This window comes from Dendropsophus ebraccatus, chromosome 5, assembly GCF_027789765.1.
Source record: "Dendropsophus ebraccatus isolate aDenEbr1 chromosome 5, aDenEbr1.pat, whole genome shotgun sequence".
Lineage (NCBI taxonomy): Eukaryota > Metazoa > Chordata > Amphibia > Anura > Hylidae > Dendropsophus > Dendropsophus ebraccatus.
In genome coordinates this window covers 110,574,667-110,596,576 of record NC_091458.1, presented here as the reverse complement: position 1 = coordinate 110,596,576, position 21,910 = coordinate 110,574,667, and the positions used below count along the sequence as shown (strand labels likewise).

The following is a 21,910-nucleotide window of genomic DNA, read 5'->3' as shown; positions in this document are numbered from 1 at the left end:
AAGGTTCCCCATCCCTGGTTTATTGCTTTGCTATATAACTATATTTTGATATTGATACTCAATCCTGTACCCGGGTTCCTTGGGGAGTGAATTATACTCCATAACAGTGTGGGGCTACATCCTCCACCTTGAGAATGCTGCAGAAAAATAATGTTTCTAATGTTTTTTAATGTTTAGACATAAGAATAAAGCTTTTTTTTTTTAAAAATAAACATCAGTGTGCACATGTCCATATGTGCTCAAGCCTTTTCTCTCCTATAATATATTACTTATTGTAGAACATTTGTAGCACCCCTCTTCTTATTTTATATGTACATAGTGGTGCCCACCCTTTCATTTGCTTTTTCTTAACAAGAGCTTTATCTACAGTACATCATAATTAAACGGTACCATTGGTTGCTAAGCATTACTTATCATGCTATAGTCTTTGTATGGTTCATAATCTTAGTATGCATAGGCTCATTCTGTTAAAGAATATTATAAATATGAGTAGCTTACAGAATAGTATATGTATTAATTGAACACAGTAAACAGAAGACAAAGTGTTGGCTGATCATTGCATCTTAAAGGGGTTGTCCGGCGATAAAAAATTATTCACAGAATAACACACATTACAAAGTTATACAACTTTGTAATGTATGTTATGTCTGTGAATGGCCCCCTTCCCTGTGTTTCCCCCCACCCACGCTAGACCCGGAAGTGTGGTGCATTATACTCACCGCATCTCGTGTCGTCCACGGTCTCCGATCGTCAGCAGTGACGTCTTCTTCGGGAGGCCAGCGGATCTTCCCGAGTGCCGGCCGCCCTCTGCAGCGTCATCCGAAGCTCAGCCGCGATTGGCTGAGCATAACTGTGCTCAGCCAATCGCGGCTGAGCGGCTGATGACGCGGCCACGTCATCAGCTGCTCAGCCGCGATTGGCTGAGCACAGTTATGCTCAGCCAATCGCGGCTGAGCTTCGGATGACGCTGCAGAGGGCGGCCAGCACTCGGGAAGATCCGCTGGCCTCCCGAAGAAGACGTCACTGCTGACGATCGGAGACCGTGGTCGGCACGTGACAGGTATGTATAGCGCACCACACTTCCGGGTACACGGGTGGGGGTGGTGGGACACGGGGAAGGGGGCCATTCACAGACATAACATACATTACAAAGTTGTATAACTTTGTAATGTGTGTTATTCTGTAAATAATTTTTTATCGCCGGACAACCCCTTCAACACCCTGAGAGTGTGGTATCTGATGTATTCAGTAGAGGATTATAATAGGTCCGTTTCGGGCAGTAGCCCGGTGCCCCGAGCTCCTGGGGGGCCCATGGCCCCCCAAACAGACTTATACTTTCAGTGGAGTATTATCTCCAGACTACAGTTCAGCCCTGATTTGCATACAAATCGCTGCTTTTTACCGCAATGTTGCAAATAGGGGCAAAACTGCAGCCAGGAGACCATGCAGTAACATTAGAGAACATACTGAAGGACCTTATCATGTGTCAATGATGTCACCACAGGTCCTTTACAGACTGCATTATGGAGGAAAAAGACTAAAGCTAGTGCCGCCACAGTTACAGTGGGTTGGGGGGGCCCAAGCTTGGTGAACAGCCTGGGGTCCATGGTAAAGTTAATCCGCCCCTGGCATGTATCAAACTATTTATATATCATATATATATATCATATATTATATATCATATAAACAAAGGCCATCCAGAGGGCTAACTTGTAGCTTCTGGGCCCCAATGGAAAATTTGTAACAGCGCCCCCATCTGACATATGCGATTTATAATACTGGTATCCTTTTATGTGTAAGAGGCACTAAGGCCCGGATGTGACTACCACCTCTCCACCTTTATAATTATGAATCCATCAATGAGTAGTAATGTCCTATTTGGCGGAAATCTCAGCCTCTGAACCATTCTTGAAGCAAGCTGATGATCTTTGTATTCCTGCCATGAGAATTTTTTCCACTCTTCCAGGCAGAACACTTTTAGTTTAGCAATATTTTTGGCCATCTTGCATATACAGATTCCAGGTTGAGTTGAAAGTATGTTTTGGATCATTGTCTTGCTGTAACATCCAACTGCTTCAGTTTCCTCACCGACTGTGGGAAATTGGCCTAAGGGACTTGTTTGTAGTTAGTAGAATCTATTCTTCCCTCTATCTGCACAATATTCAAGTGCCACTCGCTGCTGCACATCCCGAAACACTTAAGAGTTGGCAAGTTGTAATTGTGTCTCTTTTTCTTTAATTTAAATACATCTGAGTGACTGAACCCAAAGACATGAAACTAAAATCCATGCTACCTCTAACTTATCTAAAGTGAACAGATTTTAAGACTTCTTTCTGAAGACTCATTTTAGCCAAATGTCTGCACCATTTCATGGATGGTGGTTTTACCTGAACACCGCCAAGTTGTTATATCTTCCATTTTCCAGATTTTGTCTAGATTAGTTACGTCTAATTTTCATTTCAGTTCCATTTTGAAAATTGCAAGCACAACTAAGGGCCCTATTACACGGGACGATTATCAGGCACAAAATCATGATATTATTCAAATTTAAACAATAATCATTCTATTTGTATGCACGATCGTTTGTGTCTTTGATCTCATCTTTTCAGCTCACCAGAAATTTATAGCTAGTTGTTTGCTAATCGATTGCTAAATGTACATCGTTCGTTCTTTTGCTGAAATCAAAAAGGTGTAAACGGTCGTAGTAATGATCATAGTAACAATCATAACTAAGGACTATTGTTCTGTGTGTTATGTTGAATGATTTAGCGATTGTTAATTGTTTATCTTTAAAAATCGTTTTGTCTAATAGGACTCTGGTTCATAGCCGTCTATGTAGCCTTCTTCTGTTTTGATAGAATCTGTCATTTTCGGCTATCTTATGAAAACACAATTTAACTCAAAGGGAAGCTAAAGATCATTACAGGTATAAGCACATTACCTATTGTTTCTCTTCCACTACACTCACTTTCATCAAATAGCTCATATTTTCAGACAGGAGAAAGAAGGATGTAGGCAGGCTTTCAGATATGTTGGTATGGGGCACTGTGACCTAGATACGAAGCCTACACAGTCAGTAGAAATGATGTGACAGATCATGAAATATGTAATGAAACTTTAGACAAAAGTATGTGCGGACCAGGTGGTTTAATGCACTTACAAACCGATTCACAATGCCAAGAGATACAATCACGGCCACCATTATCAGATATACAGCATTCCCAGTAGTCTGTATTCAATGCAAATCAGTTTTTTTTTACAATACAGTAGATTTGTTCTTTCTTTTTTGGCTTTGCAGTTTGTTCAGCATTAAAGGGATATTCCCCCCAAAATTATTTTTGCATTAATATGTTGTGCACCCATAGCTTTCCATCTTTCCAATATCAATTTATTATGGATTCTGCACAGTTTTGCTGTTTTCTTCGTGCATTCACCCCCACTAAACGCATAGAATCATCAAATCTCAGTCCACTTTGACACCGCTCCCTGCTCACCCTCCATGTCGGGATCACGTACCCTGTGCCCCCCCCCCACCCCGTGTTCCCCTGTGCTCACCCGCAGTCCCCCCCCGCTGTGGCTGACCCGCGCCCCCCTTGCTCATCCTTTGCACCCCCTCAGCCGAGGCACCCACCTGGCTCACCTGCAGAACAAACACCCTCCAGCCCCGTGGCTCACCTGCGGCCCCCCTCACCCACGGCAACCCCCCCAGTGCCCTCCCACGGCAACCCCTCAGTGCCCTCCCGCGGCAATCCCCTGTGCCCTCCCGCGGCAAACCCCCCATGCTCACCCACAGCAACACCCCCCGGTGCTCGCCCGCAGCAACAAACCCCCTCCCCATGCTGACAAGTGACATCCCCCTGTGCTCAACTGTGGCAATCTCCCCCCCTCCCGTGGTTACCTGTGGCAATCCGCCCCCCCCTCCCCCGGTGCTCAACCGCGGAAATCCGTCCCCCTGCTTACCCGCGGCAATCAACTCTGCTATGTCACTACCTCAACTCAATTCAACTCTACTATGCCATTGCCTCAAATCTGCTATGTCGCTGCATCATACTCTGCTATGTCGCTGCCTCAACTCTGCTATGTCGCTGCCTCAACTCTATTATGTTGCTGCCTCAACTCTGCTATGTCACTACCTTAACTCTATATCAGCTCTGCTACATCATGGACCAATGAGGCATAAGCATTGCATGATGGGAGATGTAGTTTTCTGCCCAGCGCCATGTTGGATATAGATTGGCTTTTTTAAAAAACTTGTAACTATGGAATGGCAGCAGCTAGAGAGATGGGAGATGGCTCAAAATACTCAGGGGGACTTGGTGAGTAAGATTAGCTAGGTTTTTTGGGAGCAATTTTTTTTTTAGTAGCTCTTGGGGGGAATACCCAACTTTAAAGGGGTTATCCAGGATTAGAAAAAAGCACAGCTACTTTTTTGTAAAAACAGCACCACCCCTGCTGTGTGTCGTATTGCAATTAAGCTTCATTCTCTTCAATGAAAATCAGTTGCAAAATCTTACCCAAACTGAGGACAAGAGTGCTGCTGTTTCTGGAAGAAAGCAGCCATGTTTTTTAAGGCTGGATAATCACTTTAATATTTATGGGGCATTAAATGCTTTGGTAATAGAATAAACCAGTAAGGCTGGGTTCACACTGCGTTTTTGCAATCCGTTTTAAAAATCCGGATTAAAAAAACTAATGTATTTGTGTGCATCCGTCTTGATCCGTTTTTCCATTGACTTCCATTGTAAAAAAAACGGATCAAAACGGATCCATTTTTTTTTACGGACACAAAAGTAGTGTCAGATAAGTTTTTGTGTCCGTAAAAAAAAACAGATCCGTTTTTTTTTTACAATGGAAGTCAGTGGAAAAACGGATCAAAACGGATGCACACAAATGCATCCGTTTTTTTCATCCGTTTTTTGCAAAAAGCGGATGAAAAAAAATAATTGCAAAAACGCAGTGTGAACCCAGCCTAAGGCACAATGAGCAAATAATTGACATGATCATTACTTTGACATCCGTGCAGACAACGTTGTTATTTTATACATTGTGTGCATTCGACGTCCCTCATCCCATTGACTTCAAAAAGTGGAAAACTTGTAAGGAATTAGATATTTTTTATTTATTCCCGCCATTATATATTAGGCAATTGTTGATAAGGTACTTACACATGCCTTAGTGTGGCTCTAAGGTGCCGCATCACTTTAACTGCCATTATTGAGGTAACTGACCCTTGCATAATGTGAAATATATAATCAAAGAAGATAGGTCATACTAAGGATATATGCACACGGAGTAAGTCTCGCTGAAAACTCCATTTGGAATCTGCCACTCATCCCCAGGCGCTCTCGCTTCCCTTTCCGCCGGCTCCATTATAAGCTCGGGCGGATTCCGTTGTCTGCCCAAAGAATTGTCACATCAATTCCGTGTGCATATACCCTTATAGTCAAGTGTTAAAATAAATGAATCAGAAACACCAAGCCCCATCTATCCAGCAATGAAAGTTTTAGTCTACATCTGTATGTGTCTGTTCTAAATATTTATTAAGTCTATGGCTTACACTCACATACGGTTGTTTATATTTCATTAATATGTGTGTATAATGACAAAATCTAGACTGGACATTTGGATACTTGGTGTTAATTTCTAAAATAATAAATAGATTCCTTGTAAATGTAATGGTTATAAGTGTAATGTTATTAGTGCTAGGAAGAGCGTTTGATTTCACTATATCCCCCAAATACCTGAATGCAAACAGAAGGTAACGAATTGTGGTCAATTCACCTAGCAATTTTATGAACTAAGGAATTGGATCTCTTCTTCCTGTAACAGCATGTCTTAGGTATTTTCTTTTCAGATTACACTTTCATCTCCTCTCTGGGAAAAAATGTGAAATATTCCAAATCGTTGATGGTCTTAACAAAAAAAGAGAGAGGTGCAGTGTAATCATGTGGAACAATTGGCTCAGTGTTACATGCGAGAGAATTAGTTTGATTAAATATACAAGCAAGCACAAAAAATATACAAGTTCAAGATGTAAGTCATTTATTTGCCCTTGAGGCCAGCGCAGCCGAGAGGCGAGATGGCATCATCTGGACGTAGCTGCGAAAATACTGAAAGGGGGAAAAAATTTAAAGATTAATCGTTTGATTCAGGAATTCAGTTCTGGTGACAGGAAGGTCTTGTTTAGACCAATTCCAGATGCAAAGACAGAGTAAAAGCAAACTGAATATAGCATGACCATACATATGGGACTAAAGTCTTAAATTAGAAACTAGGGATCTGTGTCTCTGTCACCCCCCAAAGAAATACCATAGTTGTTTTTATGTATTTGTGTATAGCAGGTTCAGTGGCACTATGTTGCTGGCTGCTTTTCTGAGTTTTTCAAGTTTCTTTTTTTTACTATGATGTTTTTTTTTCTAAGACTTGACATGGGGTACAGGGTGCTACAATCCTTTTGGTCAGTTATTGGTTCCTGTGTAAACCTCTCTCTACCTTTCCCTTCTCTCCATGATGCTGCCACTTGTGCATCTGTGCTTCTCTCATTGATATATACCATTTTGGGTAATATTTACCAAACATGGTGTAAAGTGAAACTGGCTCAGTTGCCCCTAGCAACCAATCAGATCCCACCTTTAATTTTTCAAAGAGTCTGTGAGGAATGAAAGGTGGAATCTGACTGGTTGCTAGGGGCGACTGAGCCAGTTTCACTTTACACCAAGTTTGATAAATCCCCCCCTTTGTGTTTATTGGTGTGGATAAGAGCTTTATACACTGAACAATAGGTTATTTTTTTTAGAGCATATTGGGGAACATTAATAAAAATCATCTGTGTAAACTAAATGTTGTCATACAATGTCAAATCTTAAAGGGGATGTCCAGTTAGCAGAAGATGACTTAAGCCTCCTGTTTCACAGCGCTGAAGGTGTTACCCCACCCCCTACCAAGACATGGAGGGGTCCTATTACACAAATCAATTATCGTCCGTATTTGGCCGATTATTGGCCATTACAGCCAATAATCGGTTTGTGTAATTAAAAGCAATGATCAACTGACATGCACGATGTCAGCTGATCGTTGACTTTCTTTGTCTTTCAACATATTGAAAGACAAATGACCTTGATAGACTGCCGCTATCTCCTATGGGCTCCATGGACCATCTAAAGATCGTCCAGGGAGGCCCCTGCAGCTCCCATGCACTTACCCACGGGGAACGAGAAGCAAGCGAGTGCTGACCTGACAGGTCGGCACTCACTTGCTCCCGCTGATCACCCCGTGTAGTAGGGGCTTTAGTCGCAACATCACAGACACTGTGCAGCTATTGTACTTAGGACCCACCCTCCATGTCTTGCTAGGGAGAAGGGAGACTTCCAAGATATGGAATGACAGGTAGAAAGCGCCAGGGAGCAGAAGGTCGCTTTCTCCACCATTAGATATGGGGGAAAAAATGTCTATAAGGCTTAAAAATGTAGTGGAAGGCATGTAAACCAATTGTGAAGTGAAGGTCTGACTCCTGGCCCTCCGCCAAATATAAGCAAAAGTTACAGGTTCAGATATCACCCAGGGCTTGTTTCCTGTGGACCGGCAGCTTTATAATTCTAGGGAAAAGGTGTATATATGAGCTTTTGTACCAAATGAAACAAAATTTTTAATTAGGACTAGTAATGTTAAAGGGAATCTGTCAGCCAACAATTCACTTTCCAAACTAAAGAAGACACATTACATCCAGAACATAGAACATGCTTTTATTCTATAGTACAAAGAGTCATAGAGGCTTTCCCGAGCTCCAGAAGTACAGCAAGTTGTAACACCCCCTTACTCCCCCACATACCTAAACCTGCTGGGAACCCAGCAGCTTCCAGGTGTCAAGCAGGGAGGGGGAGAGAGGAGACATTCTAGCTTGCTGCACATCAGGAGATTGGAAAAGCCTCTTTAATTCCTTGTACCAGAAAATAAAAGCATTTCTCTACATTCTGGAAGCACAGACAGATATAAGAAATGTACTATTGGTCTCCTTGACCTAACAGCATCTAACAGTGTCAGCAGTTTGGAACATGAATAACAGCTGGCAGCTTCACTTTAAGTAATGTCTACATAATAATGTAACAATGTAATGTAAATTAAGATGTAGCTCCATTATAGTCCTCAGCAGATCTGGCTTCTAGTACCATCTCTGATGACTCTCAGATATATACCTCGTTCCCCAAATATATACCTCTCAACTCATACAAAACACCAGTGTCTGTTCTTTATCTCAAACATCATGTCCACTATACTGTATATCTTAAAATGAATCTTTTTAAGGGCCCTATTACATGGGACAATTATCATGCAAAAAATTGTTATATTGTTTGAATTTAAATGATAATCTTTCCATGTGTATGCAGGCAATGATCAAAAAATTGTTTAGGTGTCAAAAAACGCATCTTTTAAGCTAACCATAATCGTTTGCTACTCTTTTGCTGATATTTTGGTGTATGTACACATTGTTTGTTCGTTATTATGATAGATATGATTTGTAGAGTAGTGCATACAAACTATCGTCAATATGGTCATAATTGCGATCGTAATTATAGTGCTTCAAAAAGCACTATATTGTAATCCGTATTCTTCTTCTTCCGCTTCTTCTTCCAGCTATTTTTCTGTGATTACTACAGTCCAAACCGCTTTGCACACAGACTCTGTTTTGAAGACCCCAAATTTCCCACAGGAAATAATGGCCCATAGGAAATAATGGTCACACAGTAAAGCATTAACAGCCAATCACAGCACATATGCAAATAGCTGAAATACAGCAGCCAATAGGAATTTTAAGGTCTTGTCAGTCAATGCCGGACAACATCCACGCAGTCACATGTCCACTATAGGCCAATAGAAAATGTAGAAGATGGAAGGTCCTTAACAATTTTTTCTCACTGACATGAATAAGATTGTCATGGTAACTGAGCAATGTTCTTTACCCTTATAAGTTGCAGAAGTCAGTCAGTGATGAAGCAGAGCTTAATCAGTGAAGTAGCAGAGGTCAATCAGTGAAGTAGCAGAGCTGATACCCACATGACACAGCAGAGCTGAGTCGATGTTGTAGCAGAGCTGATAGCTGCGTGACACAGCAGAGCTAAGTCGGTGTTGTAGCAGAGCTGATACCCCCATGACAGAGCATAGGTAAGTCAGTGAAGTAACAGAGGTGAGTCAGTGAAGTAGCAGAGGTGAGTCAGTGATGTAGCAGAGCTGAGTCAAATTAGCTTTTAAAGTCATGGTACCAAAGTCCCTTTTAAAGGGGCGGTACAAAACTTACTCTTAAAGGGCCAGGGCCACATTCACTACTAACAGAGCTGAGTCAAATTAGCTCTTAAAGGGATGTTAACAAAGTCGCTCTTAAAGGGAAGGTACTAAAGTAGCTTTTAAAAAGACACTACCAAAGTCACTCTTAAAGGGACGGTACATAAGTCACTCTTAAAGGGACAGTACTAAAGTCACTTTTAAAGGGACAGTATTAAAGATGTTCTTAATGTGCCGGGGGCCAAAGTCACTCTTAAAGGGACAGCACTAAAGTTGCTCTTCAAAGGGTGGTACCTAAGTCGCTTTTGAAGAGACAGTACATAAGCTGGTCTTAAAGGGACAATATATAGGTCATTTTTAAAGGGTTGGCACCAAATTTGCTCCTTAAGAGACTGTACCAAAGTTGCTCTTAAATAGACAGTACCAAAGTCACTCTTAAAGGAAGGGCAATCAAGGGTTAAAGTTTTTCTTAAAGGGAAGTCACTGTTAAAGGGGCCCTCTTTTCAAGCACTATGTATTTCCCTGGAAATGCAAATCTAGTTAACAACTATTGTCCTTTGTGTTATGGTGAATGATTTCAGATTGTTTCCAAAAGCTCTTGTCTACAATAATTTATCGTTAATCGCCAAAAATCGCTTAGTCTAATGGTAACCTAAAGATGAACTTCTTGCATATACCTTTGTCTTCGAACTGACCTAAATCTGAGTCTTTGGGTGTGGTACTACCATATCTTCTAGACAGCATGCGTCCATGGAGCCCATCTTTAGTGAGTGTGTGACAGTGGGAAGAAACACTGCCGAGCCGTGCACTCCTCCCTGCTGTTTCTAATATATCTGACTACAACTAAAAGTTATTTAACTAAATGCCACCAGACGTTCTGATTTGTTTGCATTACTTTGCATTACACTAACTATGAAGCCTTTGCTGTAGTTCCGTGCCCTGGACCAAGGAGAAGCTTTAATAGTATTATTTTCTGTCTTACAGGATAGGAGTAAACACTCTTGAGAATGACTGAGAGATTTGATTGCCATTACTGCAAGGAATCTCTGTTTGGAAAAAAGTATCTTCTGAGAGAAGAAAACCCATATTGTGTGAAATGTTATGAGAATCTGTACTCCAACACCTGTGAGGAATGCAAGAAGCCCATTGGTTGTGATGGCAAGGTAAGGATGAATTTCTAGTGAAATAATATTTCCTATTACAAACCCTCATTAACATACCATAACCATCTGAGAGATGCAGGTCCCAACTCGGTGACCCTTAGGCTGTGTTCACATCTCGTTTTCGGCTGCACGTCAGCATCCTTTTTTCACTAATTCTCGACGTGGGTCCGAAAACAAGATGTTAACATAGCTATACATGTACATCTTGCAGAGCATATACAGTATGTGCAGCTCAAACCATTCTGCTGTTACTATTTCTGTAAACCTAGATTCATACCATGTTTCTGCATCATGTTAAAAGTTCTTTTATCATTATTTTATAAAAAATATACAAAACAAGTCAATTCAGTTCAGTTTTTCATCTGTGTAATAAACCTCCGCTACACCCCTTCGGTCATTTTTCCCCTTTCTGTGGGTGGTGGTGCCAATAGTCCGGGTGGGTTGGTTGCCACTCAGGACTACCGTGTCAGGAGCCCAAGGGACCCATTACAGCCCGGCAGGTCACCGACTATTTTGGGGAGTACAGCCAGCCTCCACAACAAGCAGGTAGTACCATCACACCTGTGCGTTGGACTAGCACTGGCATCTCAACACTACCACCTTTGGCTGAGCTGTACCACTACAACGACCAACCACCATAGAAGTGGCATCACTAGCAAGATCATAACACGTCACCGGTCAAGTAGTAGTGCTTCAGCACAATGGGATTAAAGGGAATCTGTCAGGTTCGTAACAGGTACAGAGCTGCAGAAAAAGGCAGATAGGTGATAGGAAGATAAAGCAAGTGATTGCTTTGTCTATGTTGATGGCCATTTGGAAAGTTATAAAATTGAATTTTTTTCTTGGAAGCGCCTCTGCTATTTGCCTGTAGCAGTTTCCTTGGAAGCTAAAGTGCCACAGAAGTGATATTGAGCCACAGCATGCAAGCCTCTTCCCTACTACACCTTCCCTGCCTTGACTGAGTTACGTACAGGGCTCAGTCTCCAGCCCTGTACATTAATTATTTTATACACAAGGTTTGAATAGACAGGTTTGGGTTATGTTCACACGCAGTACAAACAGCCATCCCGCCATCTACTGTTGATCTAGATTTATAACGACAGGTACACTTTACCACAGAAAAGAAAATGAGCATACTTTTTCAAATAATGATACTTATTTATTCATAATTACATAAAAACATGATTCCAATTAAAAAATGTTTAAAAAAACTAGCATAAAAACAAAAGTATTCAATAGACAATCAAAAAAGTATTGTAAGATTGTTTGCATACCAAAATTCTGGGTGTTTTTACTTAACAACAAGGTGCTATATAGTATGGGGTTCAAAGCATTTCTCTTAAAGCGACTCTGTACCCACAATCTGCCCCCTCCAAACAGACCTCATCAAGGTACTCTCTTAAAGGGGTATTCTCCCCAAAATTATTTTTGCATTAATGTGTTGCCCACCCGTAGCTTTCCATCTTTCCAATATAAAGTTATAATGAATTCTGCACAGTTTTGCTGTTATCTAGGCGCACTCACCCCAGCGAACGCATAGAATCATTAAATCTCAGTCCAACCCAACACGCTCCCTGCTCCTGGCCCCGACTCTCTGAGACGGCATCATATGTCCTCCTTCTCTTCAATGGGCTGGGTTAGCGCTTCTAACCCAGTCCACTGAAGTAAGGGAGGACAGTGAGATGCTGACAGCTGCAGCTGATCTCTGTCTGCCTCTCTGACAGCAGCCCCCCCCACTGTGTAACCCCATTTACCCAACCCCCCTGATCTCACCCCACTATGTGCCCCCCCTCGCCCTGGAGCTCACCAGCACTATGTATCCCCCCCGCCCGGAGCGTACCTACAGTCTGTGCCCCACCCCCCAGCTTTCCCACGGGCCCGCGGCACCCCTTCCAGTGCAGCCCCCCCCCCCGGTCTCCCAGTGGCCGCCCGCAGCGCTCCAGGCGGCATACCCACAGTCTGTGTCCCGTCCCCCCCCCGCAGCTCACCCGGGGGCCGCGAGTCCTTTCAGTGCAGCCTTCCCCAGGTCTCCCGGTGGCCGCCTGTTCCCACGGGTCCCCCACAGCTCACCCGGCATCCGCCCCTGGCGCTCCTTTTAGTGCAGTCCCCCCAGCTCACCCGGTGGCTGCCCGTGCCCACGGTTTGTGCCATCCCCCTGCAGCTCACCCGGGGGCCACTCGCGCCGCTCCTCTCAGTGCAGCCCCCCCCCGTCTCCCAGTGGCTGCCCGTACCGTGCCCACAGTCTCCCCCCCCCCCGCAACTCACCCGACGGCCGCACCATCTATCTCCCCCTACACTCTTTGCACAACCCTTTCTGTGATAGCCCCCCCCCCAGCTGACCCAGTGGCCGCCCGCAGCCCACGACGCTCCTGTGCATGCGGCCCCCCAGTCCCACCCCCCCTGCGAACTCACCTGCAGCCGCCTCACCCCTGGACGCCCACAGTGCTCCTCTGCTGCATCATGCCCATCACCATCTCTGCTCTGCTACATCGCCATTTCCACTCTGCTACATCACCATCATCACTCTGCTACATCGCCATCTCCACTCTGCTACATCGCCATCGCCATCTCAGCTCTGCTACATCATCATCATCAGGCATAAGCATTGCATGATGGGAAATGTAGTTTCCTATCTTGGATATAGACCATCTTTTAGAAAAACGTATAACTTGGGAACGGCAGCAGCTAGAAAGATGGGAGACGGCTCAAAATACTCATGGGGACTTGGTGAGTAAGACCAGCTAGGTTTGGGGGCATTTAATTTTTTTAGCTCTTTGAGGGAATACCCCTTTAGGTAGTATTTTTCACTCACAAATAAGCAGTCCAAACTATAATTGTATGTAAACATCAGACCAGTCCTCATCCCCCTCAGCACTTACCCATTTGTATAGGTCATCACACACAGACAGTCCCAACGCATGTTTCGTTGCTTCGTTAAGGAACCATTATAGTTCTTTGATAAGGTCTGGTCTGATGTTTACATGCAATTGTCGTCTAAACTGTTTACATATGAGTGGGGACTAGTTCAGAGAAATGCTTTAAATCCTAGAGAAATCCTAGAGAAATACTGATAAACATAGGGAGGGGTTTTAAACCATTGGCTGTCAGAGTGATTTATTTAGAGACACATACCTCTTTATACACTGGGGGCATCTTGGGGCTGTTCTAATGGCATATTGAAATTGATGCCAGCTATGGGCAGGTTTAGCTTTGTGCTATAATTTCTATCTGCTTTCAGTGTAGAATCAGAACTTTTCCTCTTCTGTATTAACTAGATAGATAACTGTGCTCCTATCTTTTAAACCTGTTTGTTTAAATTGCATGGCAAGAAAGAACATTGTGCTCTCTTTTCTTTGACATGACCCAGTCAAGCAATGTCAGAGAGCCAGAATTAATCCTCAGAACTGTATCTGGTTTTTTTTCCCCTCCAAAATCATGGTTATAGAGAAAATAAAGCTTTTTGTAACCTATTTTGGGAATATTCTCGATTATTTTATTTTATCTGATATCACCCGTTTGAAAAAGCAAGAAAACAGTGAAGGTTTCACATTTCTCCCTCTCCCAGTGAAAGCAAGCAATAAATTATTCTCTGGAGCTGTGTCCCATTTTCTTCTGCAAGGCACATCAGGAATTTCACAAGTTGGAAGGAAGTCAGAACTTTACAGTCCGAAAAATCTTAAGGAATTAATCAGCGTGAACTTTTAAACTTAAATTTATGACTTGTTATTTAAAACGATTAAATATCATTTCCCAAAAACTCTTTAAGGGGAAAAATAAGTCCTTGTTGGCAGACGAAATTTCTAATGAGTCTATACAGAGAAAATATAGTTATACTAAAAAGAAAAATACTACTAGAGAGTTGGTGAGTTCCTCCTTCATCTTGTTATTCGATCCCAGAGGGCTTATGTGTATCTTTAAAGAGCATTAAAGTCTTTTTCCTTTGATTTGTACTCTATGCTTTACAGACTACCTCATAGTAACATGCTATATGTACAGTATGTATTTTATATTTGTATGCAGTATATTTTTATAGTTACTTTCTCAATGGTTCTATAGAACAGCTACCTCTATTAAAGTGGTGTAAAATCTAGGAGGACCTGTTCGCATCCATGCCAGGCGTATGAGCTGACCTTGGTGTAGGAGTTCCTTTCCCTTTAGTACTAATTTTTAAAAAGGTGGGAGTTCAGATACCAAGACCCATAAAGCAGGAACAGACATTACTCCAAGTGAATTCAGAGTTTCTAATACACACCAGTGCAATGTTTCAGCATAAATGAACCCTTTCTCAAGCAGTGATGAGGACTCTAACAATTGCTAAAATAAAAGAGAAGAAGCACTTGGCTGTACAAACTGTGTCCCTTTATCTCTACACTCCTGTAAAGTGCTATGGGGATTTACACTACAAGTCTATGAGACATTTTGCATGTCCAATTTACCTGTGATCATGCTTCTCTGTATCATCATCATCCAATGTCAGGGTACATTCACTTTTGTGGGATCCACAAAGAGACTTCAAGTGGATTCTGTCCGGCGGCCTCCACTTGAAGTCCCGCCCGTTCCATAGACTCAATGATATTTGACAACGGATTATGCCGTCAGCCCAAAGTATTGACATGTCAATTCTCCGAGCAGACTGCGGAATCCGCTGGCAAATGCCATTGAGTCTATGGAATAGGTGGGACTCCAAGCGGAGGCTGCCCGGCGAAATCAGAGTGAAGTCTCTACGCAGACTTCGCAATGTGAACATACCCTCAAAATGTAGATTTTAGGTAATGACATAGCTGAGATTCAAGTGTAATAAATAACTAGTTTCAGACACATATTTAAAGGGTACCTCTCATTTCACTTAGGTTTCCAGCTCCAAGAGCTGAATCCATCCTCAACTTTGTTCTCTGCTGATAAAGGGATTTGTATATAAATTACTGGAAGGCCTATAGACTTTCATAATAAGTACAATACAATATGGGTGCTCTGACAACTCCTTATACCACTTGCTTTAGCAGCGGAAAGCGTAGTTGCCAGGATTCACTGCTTGGAGCTGCGTGAAATGAGAGCTACTCTAACCTTATAAACTGATTAACTTTCAATTGTAAATTGTAACTAGCTCCTTGACCCAAGTGCAAAATCTAGGACATGCACCTTACCTACCATGTGCCAATTTTAATACTGATGTCTTCTTAGGTGGCAAAGGAGCCTTTGGGCACCCTTTAAGTGCCATGGTTAAGGTGTAACTACTACCTCTGCACCCCCTATAGCTACTTTTTCCATAATGATGTGGTGATGTATCCCAGTATTGTTACCTTGCTGGATTTAATTCATATCACATTTCATGGCTTCATTGCTGGGATAAGTCAAGATACCTTCAAAAAAGGATTTTAGTGTATACTGTGGTGTACCATGACCCTAGGCTGCTGTAACTTTTTGAAGGTAAACGGATGTATACTATGCAATGAAGCCCAAAATGCGATATGAATGGGACCTTAATAGAAAATGGACTAAATGTTATTATCTTTCTGTCCAGCGACTAACAACGACATGTGGTATTAATAAGACAGTTGGAATAAATCCATCACATTACATGTAATCATTGCAAGTTATTGTTTGTAAAACCAGTGAGTAGATTACAAACTCTTGCATATTTTGTGGTAAAATGATCTGGTAAAAATTAGTGAAAAATGCAGTCAGTCTTGGAATGTATATACGATGCACGATCTTAAGATTTGTACAATGAGCAGCACATTCCGAAGGTAAATAGAAGAAAGGGTTGCTATTTGGACAGGAATCTCTTTTCAAAAGCTATGGCCTATAACCTTCCCCCATGGAGCCGTGTCCTGTATATACAACAGTTTGTCCTGGGGATTCTTAGAAACACAAATCATTATGACCAGAGTGGCTCTAGTTAAGAATGTGAAAAACTTTATCACTGCCTTACTGACATCACATGATATAGATGACGTGTTTAGAGATATATTAAAGGGGAATTCTGGGAAAAAAACGTAATGTTAGAAATTTAAAGAAAATGTCCATTGACAGCAGTAAAGAACATGTCTCCTCTGCTGCCACCACTGGCTGTCTGGGGGGCTTCAGGGCTGCAAAAGGCTGCATATTAGGATGAGAATAGGCTTTTAACTCGGGAAGCTGTCTGTGTCAAAAGTGCTGCAGCCATAGTAGCAAAGTAAGAGCCCTATTACACGGGACGATTATCGTGCCAAAATACGTTATATTGTTCGAATTTAAACGATAATCGTTCTGTGTAATTGCAGGCAACGTTCGAAAAATCGTTCGTATGTCGTTGATCGTTGATTTAGATCTGAACCTAAAATTACCGTTAATCAATCACTGATCGTTCGCTAATCGTTCGCTGTAATTCCACGTTCGTTCGCTCAAGTTCCGCATTTTTTCACTTGTCGTTCAGTGTAATAGCACATTGCCCATTGTTTTCCTGAGATCAGAAGGAATAAACGATCGCAATAACAATTGCAATAACGATCGTATCTAACAACCATCGTTCTGTGTAATATGGTGAACGATTTCAGGTTAACGATAAACACTCACGTTTGCGATCGTTCATTTTCATCTTTTATCTTGTTCTTAAATCATCGTTCGCAAAAAAATCGCCGATCGTTCCGTGTAAAAGTCCCGCCGCCTGCAGCCCGGCCCCCCGCTTGCAGCCCGGCCCCCCGCTCATCCACAGCCCCTGCGGCGGCTCGATCGCCACCCCCACCGCCCCGATCGCCCCCCCCGCCGCCCCGATCGCCACCCCTTCCGCCGCTCCGATCGCCCCGCCGCCCCGGCCACGAGCATACATCGCCTGCTCCGCGTAGCAGGTCTTCGAAATCCCCGGCTCCCCTCTTCAGTGCATTGATTGGCTGAAGAAGTGAGCCGGGAATTTCAAACGGCTCCTCTTCATCCAATCAGTGCTCCTCTTCAGCACTGATTGGCTAAAGAGGAGCCGTTTGAAATTCCCAGCTCCCCTCTTCAGCCAATCAATGCACAGCAGCACTGATTGGCTGAAGAGAAGCCGTTTGAAATTCCTGGCTCCCCTCTTCAGCCAATCAATGCACGGCAGCACTGATTGGCTGAAGAGGAGCCGTTTGAAATTCCCGGCTCACCTCTTCAGCCAATCAATGCACAGAAGAGGGGAGCCGGGGATTTTGAAGAGCTGCTACGCAGAGCAGGTAACGTATGCTCGTGGGCGGGGCGGCGGGGCGATCAGAGCGGTGGTGGCGATCGGAGCGGCAGCGGGGGGATCGGAGCAGCAGCGGCGATCTGAGCGGCGGCGGCGATCGGGGCGGCGCAGGGGGCTGCGGTTAACCGTGGGGCCGGGCTGCGGATGAGCGGGGGCACGGGCTGCGGGCGGGCCGGGCTGCGGGCGTGCGATCGCAAAACGATTTTTCCGTGCGATATATCATACCGTCTAAACGCTGATCGTTATGAAAAAAAAAATTGTTACTCCGACATCGTTAATCGTACGATAGGGACAATTATCGTTTCGTGTAAACGTAGCATAAAGCAGATTTATCAGGCATAACTGTCCCTTACTGCTTGAAAAAGATTCATTGTGGGACTGAAACTTTGCCTGCTGTGCCTTATGGGGGAAATACATTTGCATAATATTTTTTCACTTTATTGGAGTGCTGCAGTTATTTGTTGTAAATATTTGGCTACACCAGAAGACCCAGGTGTGACTGCTTTCTGATCTATCCATCTCCTATCTATCTATCTATCTATCTATCTATCTATCTATCTATCTATCTATCTATCTATCTCTCTCTCTTACTGGAATCACTGCAACATTCCAGAGTAGTGTGAAACCAATTTTGAATGGTAATCATTTCATTAAAAACCTTAGTAGTTACAGGTCAGGAAAAAACTATTTCAATAGGTAGACACAATGATTTATCATCCCCACGCTCAGTGTACATGTGCAAGGCAAATATTTTAGGCTCCTTGTTTACAGCATCATCCTCATCTCTATACAAATCCCCATGTTTATGACTTCACACAGTAACAGTGCCCCCTATGTGTCCCCATATAGTTAGTTAAGCCCAATTTGTGCCTCCAAATAGTAGTCAGGCCCCTTTGTGCCCCATATAGAAGTTAGGCCCACCTTTGTGCTCCCCTAAAGTATTTTGGCTCCGTATGTGCCCCCAAATAAGATTGGCCTCCCCTCCTATGTAGTATAGCCCATCTGTGCCTCTGTACAGTATAGTTCCCCCTCTGTGCAACCCCTATATAGCATAGGCTCTCTCTGTGTCTCCATAAAGTATAGGCCCTCTTTGTGCCCCTGTATAATACAGGTCCCTTCATTGCAGCCCCCATATAGTATAGGCCTACTCTGTGCAGCACCCATATACTATATAGGGCCCCTTTTGTGCCCCTGTATAATATAGGTCCCTATATTTCAGTCCCCATATAGTATAGATGTCCTCTGTGCAGCACCCATATATTTTAGGCTTCCTTTGTGCCCCTGTATAGTATAGGCCGCCCAGAGCTCTGGTTCTGAGCAATTGCTCTGAGAGTTTCGGGTGCAACAAGCCTTATACACAGAGGCTGCCTGCACTGGAATTTGTGTGTGGAAAAAAAGTAGAATTTGTTTATGTACTGTATTTAACTTTTCCTTGAGTTCCCTTGATCCCCTATTAGGACCACCTACCTAGATCTAAATTAAAATAGATTAATTATAATACACCATTTACACCTGCCTCCCCTTTAAGAAGGATCCACCAACAACCAGCATTGCGTAATGAATAGACAAAAGTATTATCCAAGTAAAAAATTCTATAGGGTGGGTAAGTGTGCCGCCTATCGACTCGAGAAACATTAAATTACGATACGTAAACAATTTCTACTTTCCACTTCGTCTCTAGGGCAGCACAAAGGGGGTGGGGGGGTCGGGGGTAGTCTGATAACTGGACTGCAGACAACATTCCAATGCCTTTAGACTGGGTTTTTAGCCTGTCTGTAGAGCTTATAATGCTTATAAAAGGTAGAGAATGATGTCTTGTGAAGGAGGTGGGCGATCAGCAGAGGCACCTGCAGAGGATTGAGGACTGAAAAAAAACAGTGTTGGTTGTAGGTAGATCCTTCTGTAAGGGGAGACAGGTGTAGCCCAGCCTCCCTTGGGCGTATTCTTATTAATCTATTATAATTTAGATCTATGTGGGACCGGTCCTAGTAGGGGATCAAGGGGATCTGAAAACCCATCTGTGCAAAGAGGAAAGAATGCTATGTTGTGAAACCACCCTCACACTGTTCCACTGTAAGGCTATGTTCCCAAACAGTATTTTTGGTCAGTTTTTGCAACCAAAACCAGGAGTGGATTAAAAACACAGAATGGCTCTGCTCACACAATGTTGAAATTGAGTGGATGGCCACCATTTAATGGCAAATAATTGCCGTTATTTTAAAACAAAGGCCTTTATTTGCCAGCCATTTAATTTCAACAGTGTATGAACATAGCCTTTCTGTGTTTCCAATCCACTCCTTGTTTTGGATGCAAAATACTGAGCAAAAATACTGTGTGGGAACATAGCCTAAAACTGGTAATGGTGAGGAAAACCATGAAGAATTCTTCCTTACAACTTTACTGCTGTCTACCGTCTAGCTCTCACATTTTCTATCCCACAAAGTTGCTGGATGAAAGTAAGCCCAAAACTGAATTAATGGTTTTAGTTGGAGAGTCTCTTTAGCTAAATTCCTTGTTGAGCCATTTTAGCTTCAAGCATAAAACCCGCAAACAATGAAGCATTCAGCCAACGTGGTCATTATGCAATTTGTGTGAGGTCCATAGTAAAATTTACAGCTGTATGCATTTTGTACTATTTTGACATTTTTGGCAGCAGGATTACAAGTCTAATCCTATTAGTTGTTGTTTGTTCGTATTCATATGGTAGCCATATAAACTATGACTTGGGTTAGATTATGAGTGGTAAAAGTGGATGTAAAAAATTCAGGTCAAAACAACTTTCAGCAGAAGTAGTCTTACATTCTGCTTTATTTATTTGAGTTGAAGGATAAATATTATTCTGGACAGCGATTTCAATAAAAACAGAAGTTGAATCCTGTGCGTATGAGCATATTTTTCTTGAAATGTTCTTGGCTAAGCATATCCCTCCTCAGGATCTAATAAATTGCAGGACAATATGTCTTCACCTAAAATAAAAGAATCTGTTAAGAATATGTAGTTGACCATTGTTCTGTAATGGACAAATCAAGGCATAAAAGAAAAGATGTGTAAATAATATTTACAAAGGAGACTAGACAGCTATACAGTATAAAAGCTCAACGTAATATCGTATTAATAGGGTAGGATCAAGTGATGTGAAATATTTAGATGTAGATGCAGTTGTAATTAATTTTTCAGAGCAATTACATTTTCTATATAGTCGATATGTACAAAGCAACCTGTACAAGTGCTGTATTCTTTCCAGTCTGACACAGTGCTCTCTGCTGCCACCTCTGTCCACGACAGGAACTGCCCAGAGCAATAGCAAATCCCCATAAAAAAACTCTCCTTAGTAGAAAGGATAAATAACAAATTTTGTAAATTCTACTAAGGATTTTCATATAGTTATTTTATCTCCCCCCCCCCCCCCCCCCCCCCCCCCCCCCCCTTGTGCAACACTGTTTTCTCTGTATGAAAATATTGTGTGATGTGACATGTTATATTCCTTTTACTATGTCATCACTTTTCTCCTTATGTTACAATCTCCATGTAATTTTTCTTGATAAATGTACACCATTCTTAATGTACCTAATTAATGCTTGTACAGTTATAACTTATACAGTTATACAGCTATATACAGCTATATACAGTTATAATTTTTATGAAATGGGCCAAGTAGGGATTGTTTTTAAGTTCACAACCAATTTAATATCCCACACATCACCTCATGACTGGATAAACAGGTTCATATGATCCATGTGTACTGTACACTTTATGCTTGACTCAATAGCAGTTGCTTGACAGCTATCAGCTAAGTTTGTACTTTTCCTTTAATATATTATAAAAAAAATTGCCTGGTCTCTAGCTTTCCTGGAAATTTTAATCCAAATATCCTCTGAGAAATTGCTCTGGTAATGCAACCTTCTGGAACGTACGACTTTTACATATCACATTTTATTCATGCTAAATATCTACTGGAATTAGCAAATATTTTTTACTGAGCTGTTAGTGATTACTCCAAATTGAGAAATATCCTGTGTGAAGTCACAGTATTATTTATGGAGAGAATTATCGTTCCTGATAGCCTTCCAAGTTTTCTACAGAATCTGCACTATGTAATGTGACAGATTTATTTTTATCATGTGACCTGGCAGAAAAGATATTTGCTAATTCATTTGATGATTTGACAAATAAACTTTACCAACTTTTTTAAGTGCATGAAAGATATAATGTAGGAATTCAGGGCAGGTTAAAATGATAGGAGACGATTGGGGAAGATTTGTCAAACCTTGTGTAAAGAAAC

General features: G+C 42.3%; 1 protein-coding gene across 1 annotated transcript in view; it reads left to right on the top strand.

Annotated features, from left to right (window-relative positions):
- The window catches only part of FHL2 (four and a half LIM domains 2), a 46,227-nt gene that overhangs the window by 16,513 nt on the left and 7,804 nt on the right, over positions 1 to 21,910 (top strand). Inside the window, exon 2 of the mRNA XM_069970984.1 lies at positions 10,261 to 10,439. Within this exon, the coding sequence (XP_069827085.1) occupies positions 10,284 to 10,439 (156 nt within the window). The 5' untranslated portion in view covers positions 10,261 to 10,283. The remainder of the gene's footprint in view (positions 1 to 10,260; positions 10,440 to 21,910) is intronic.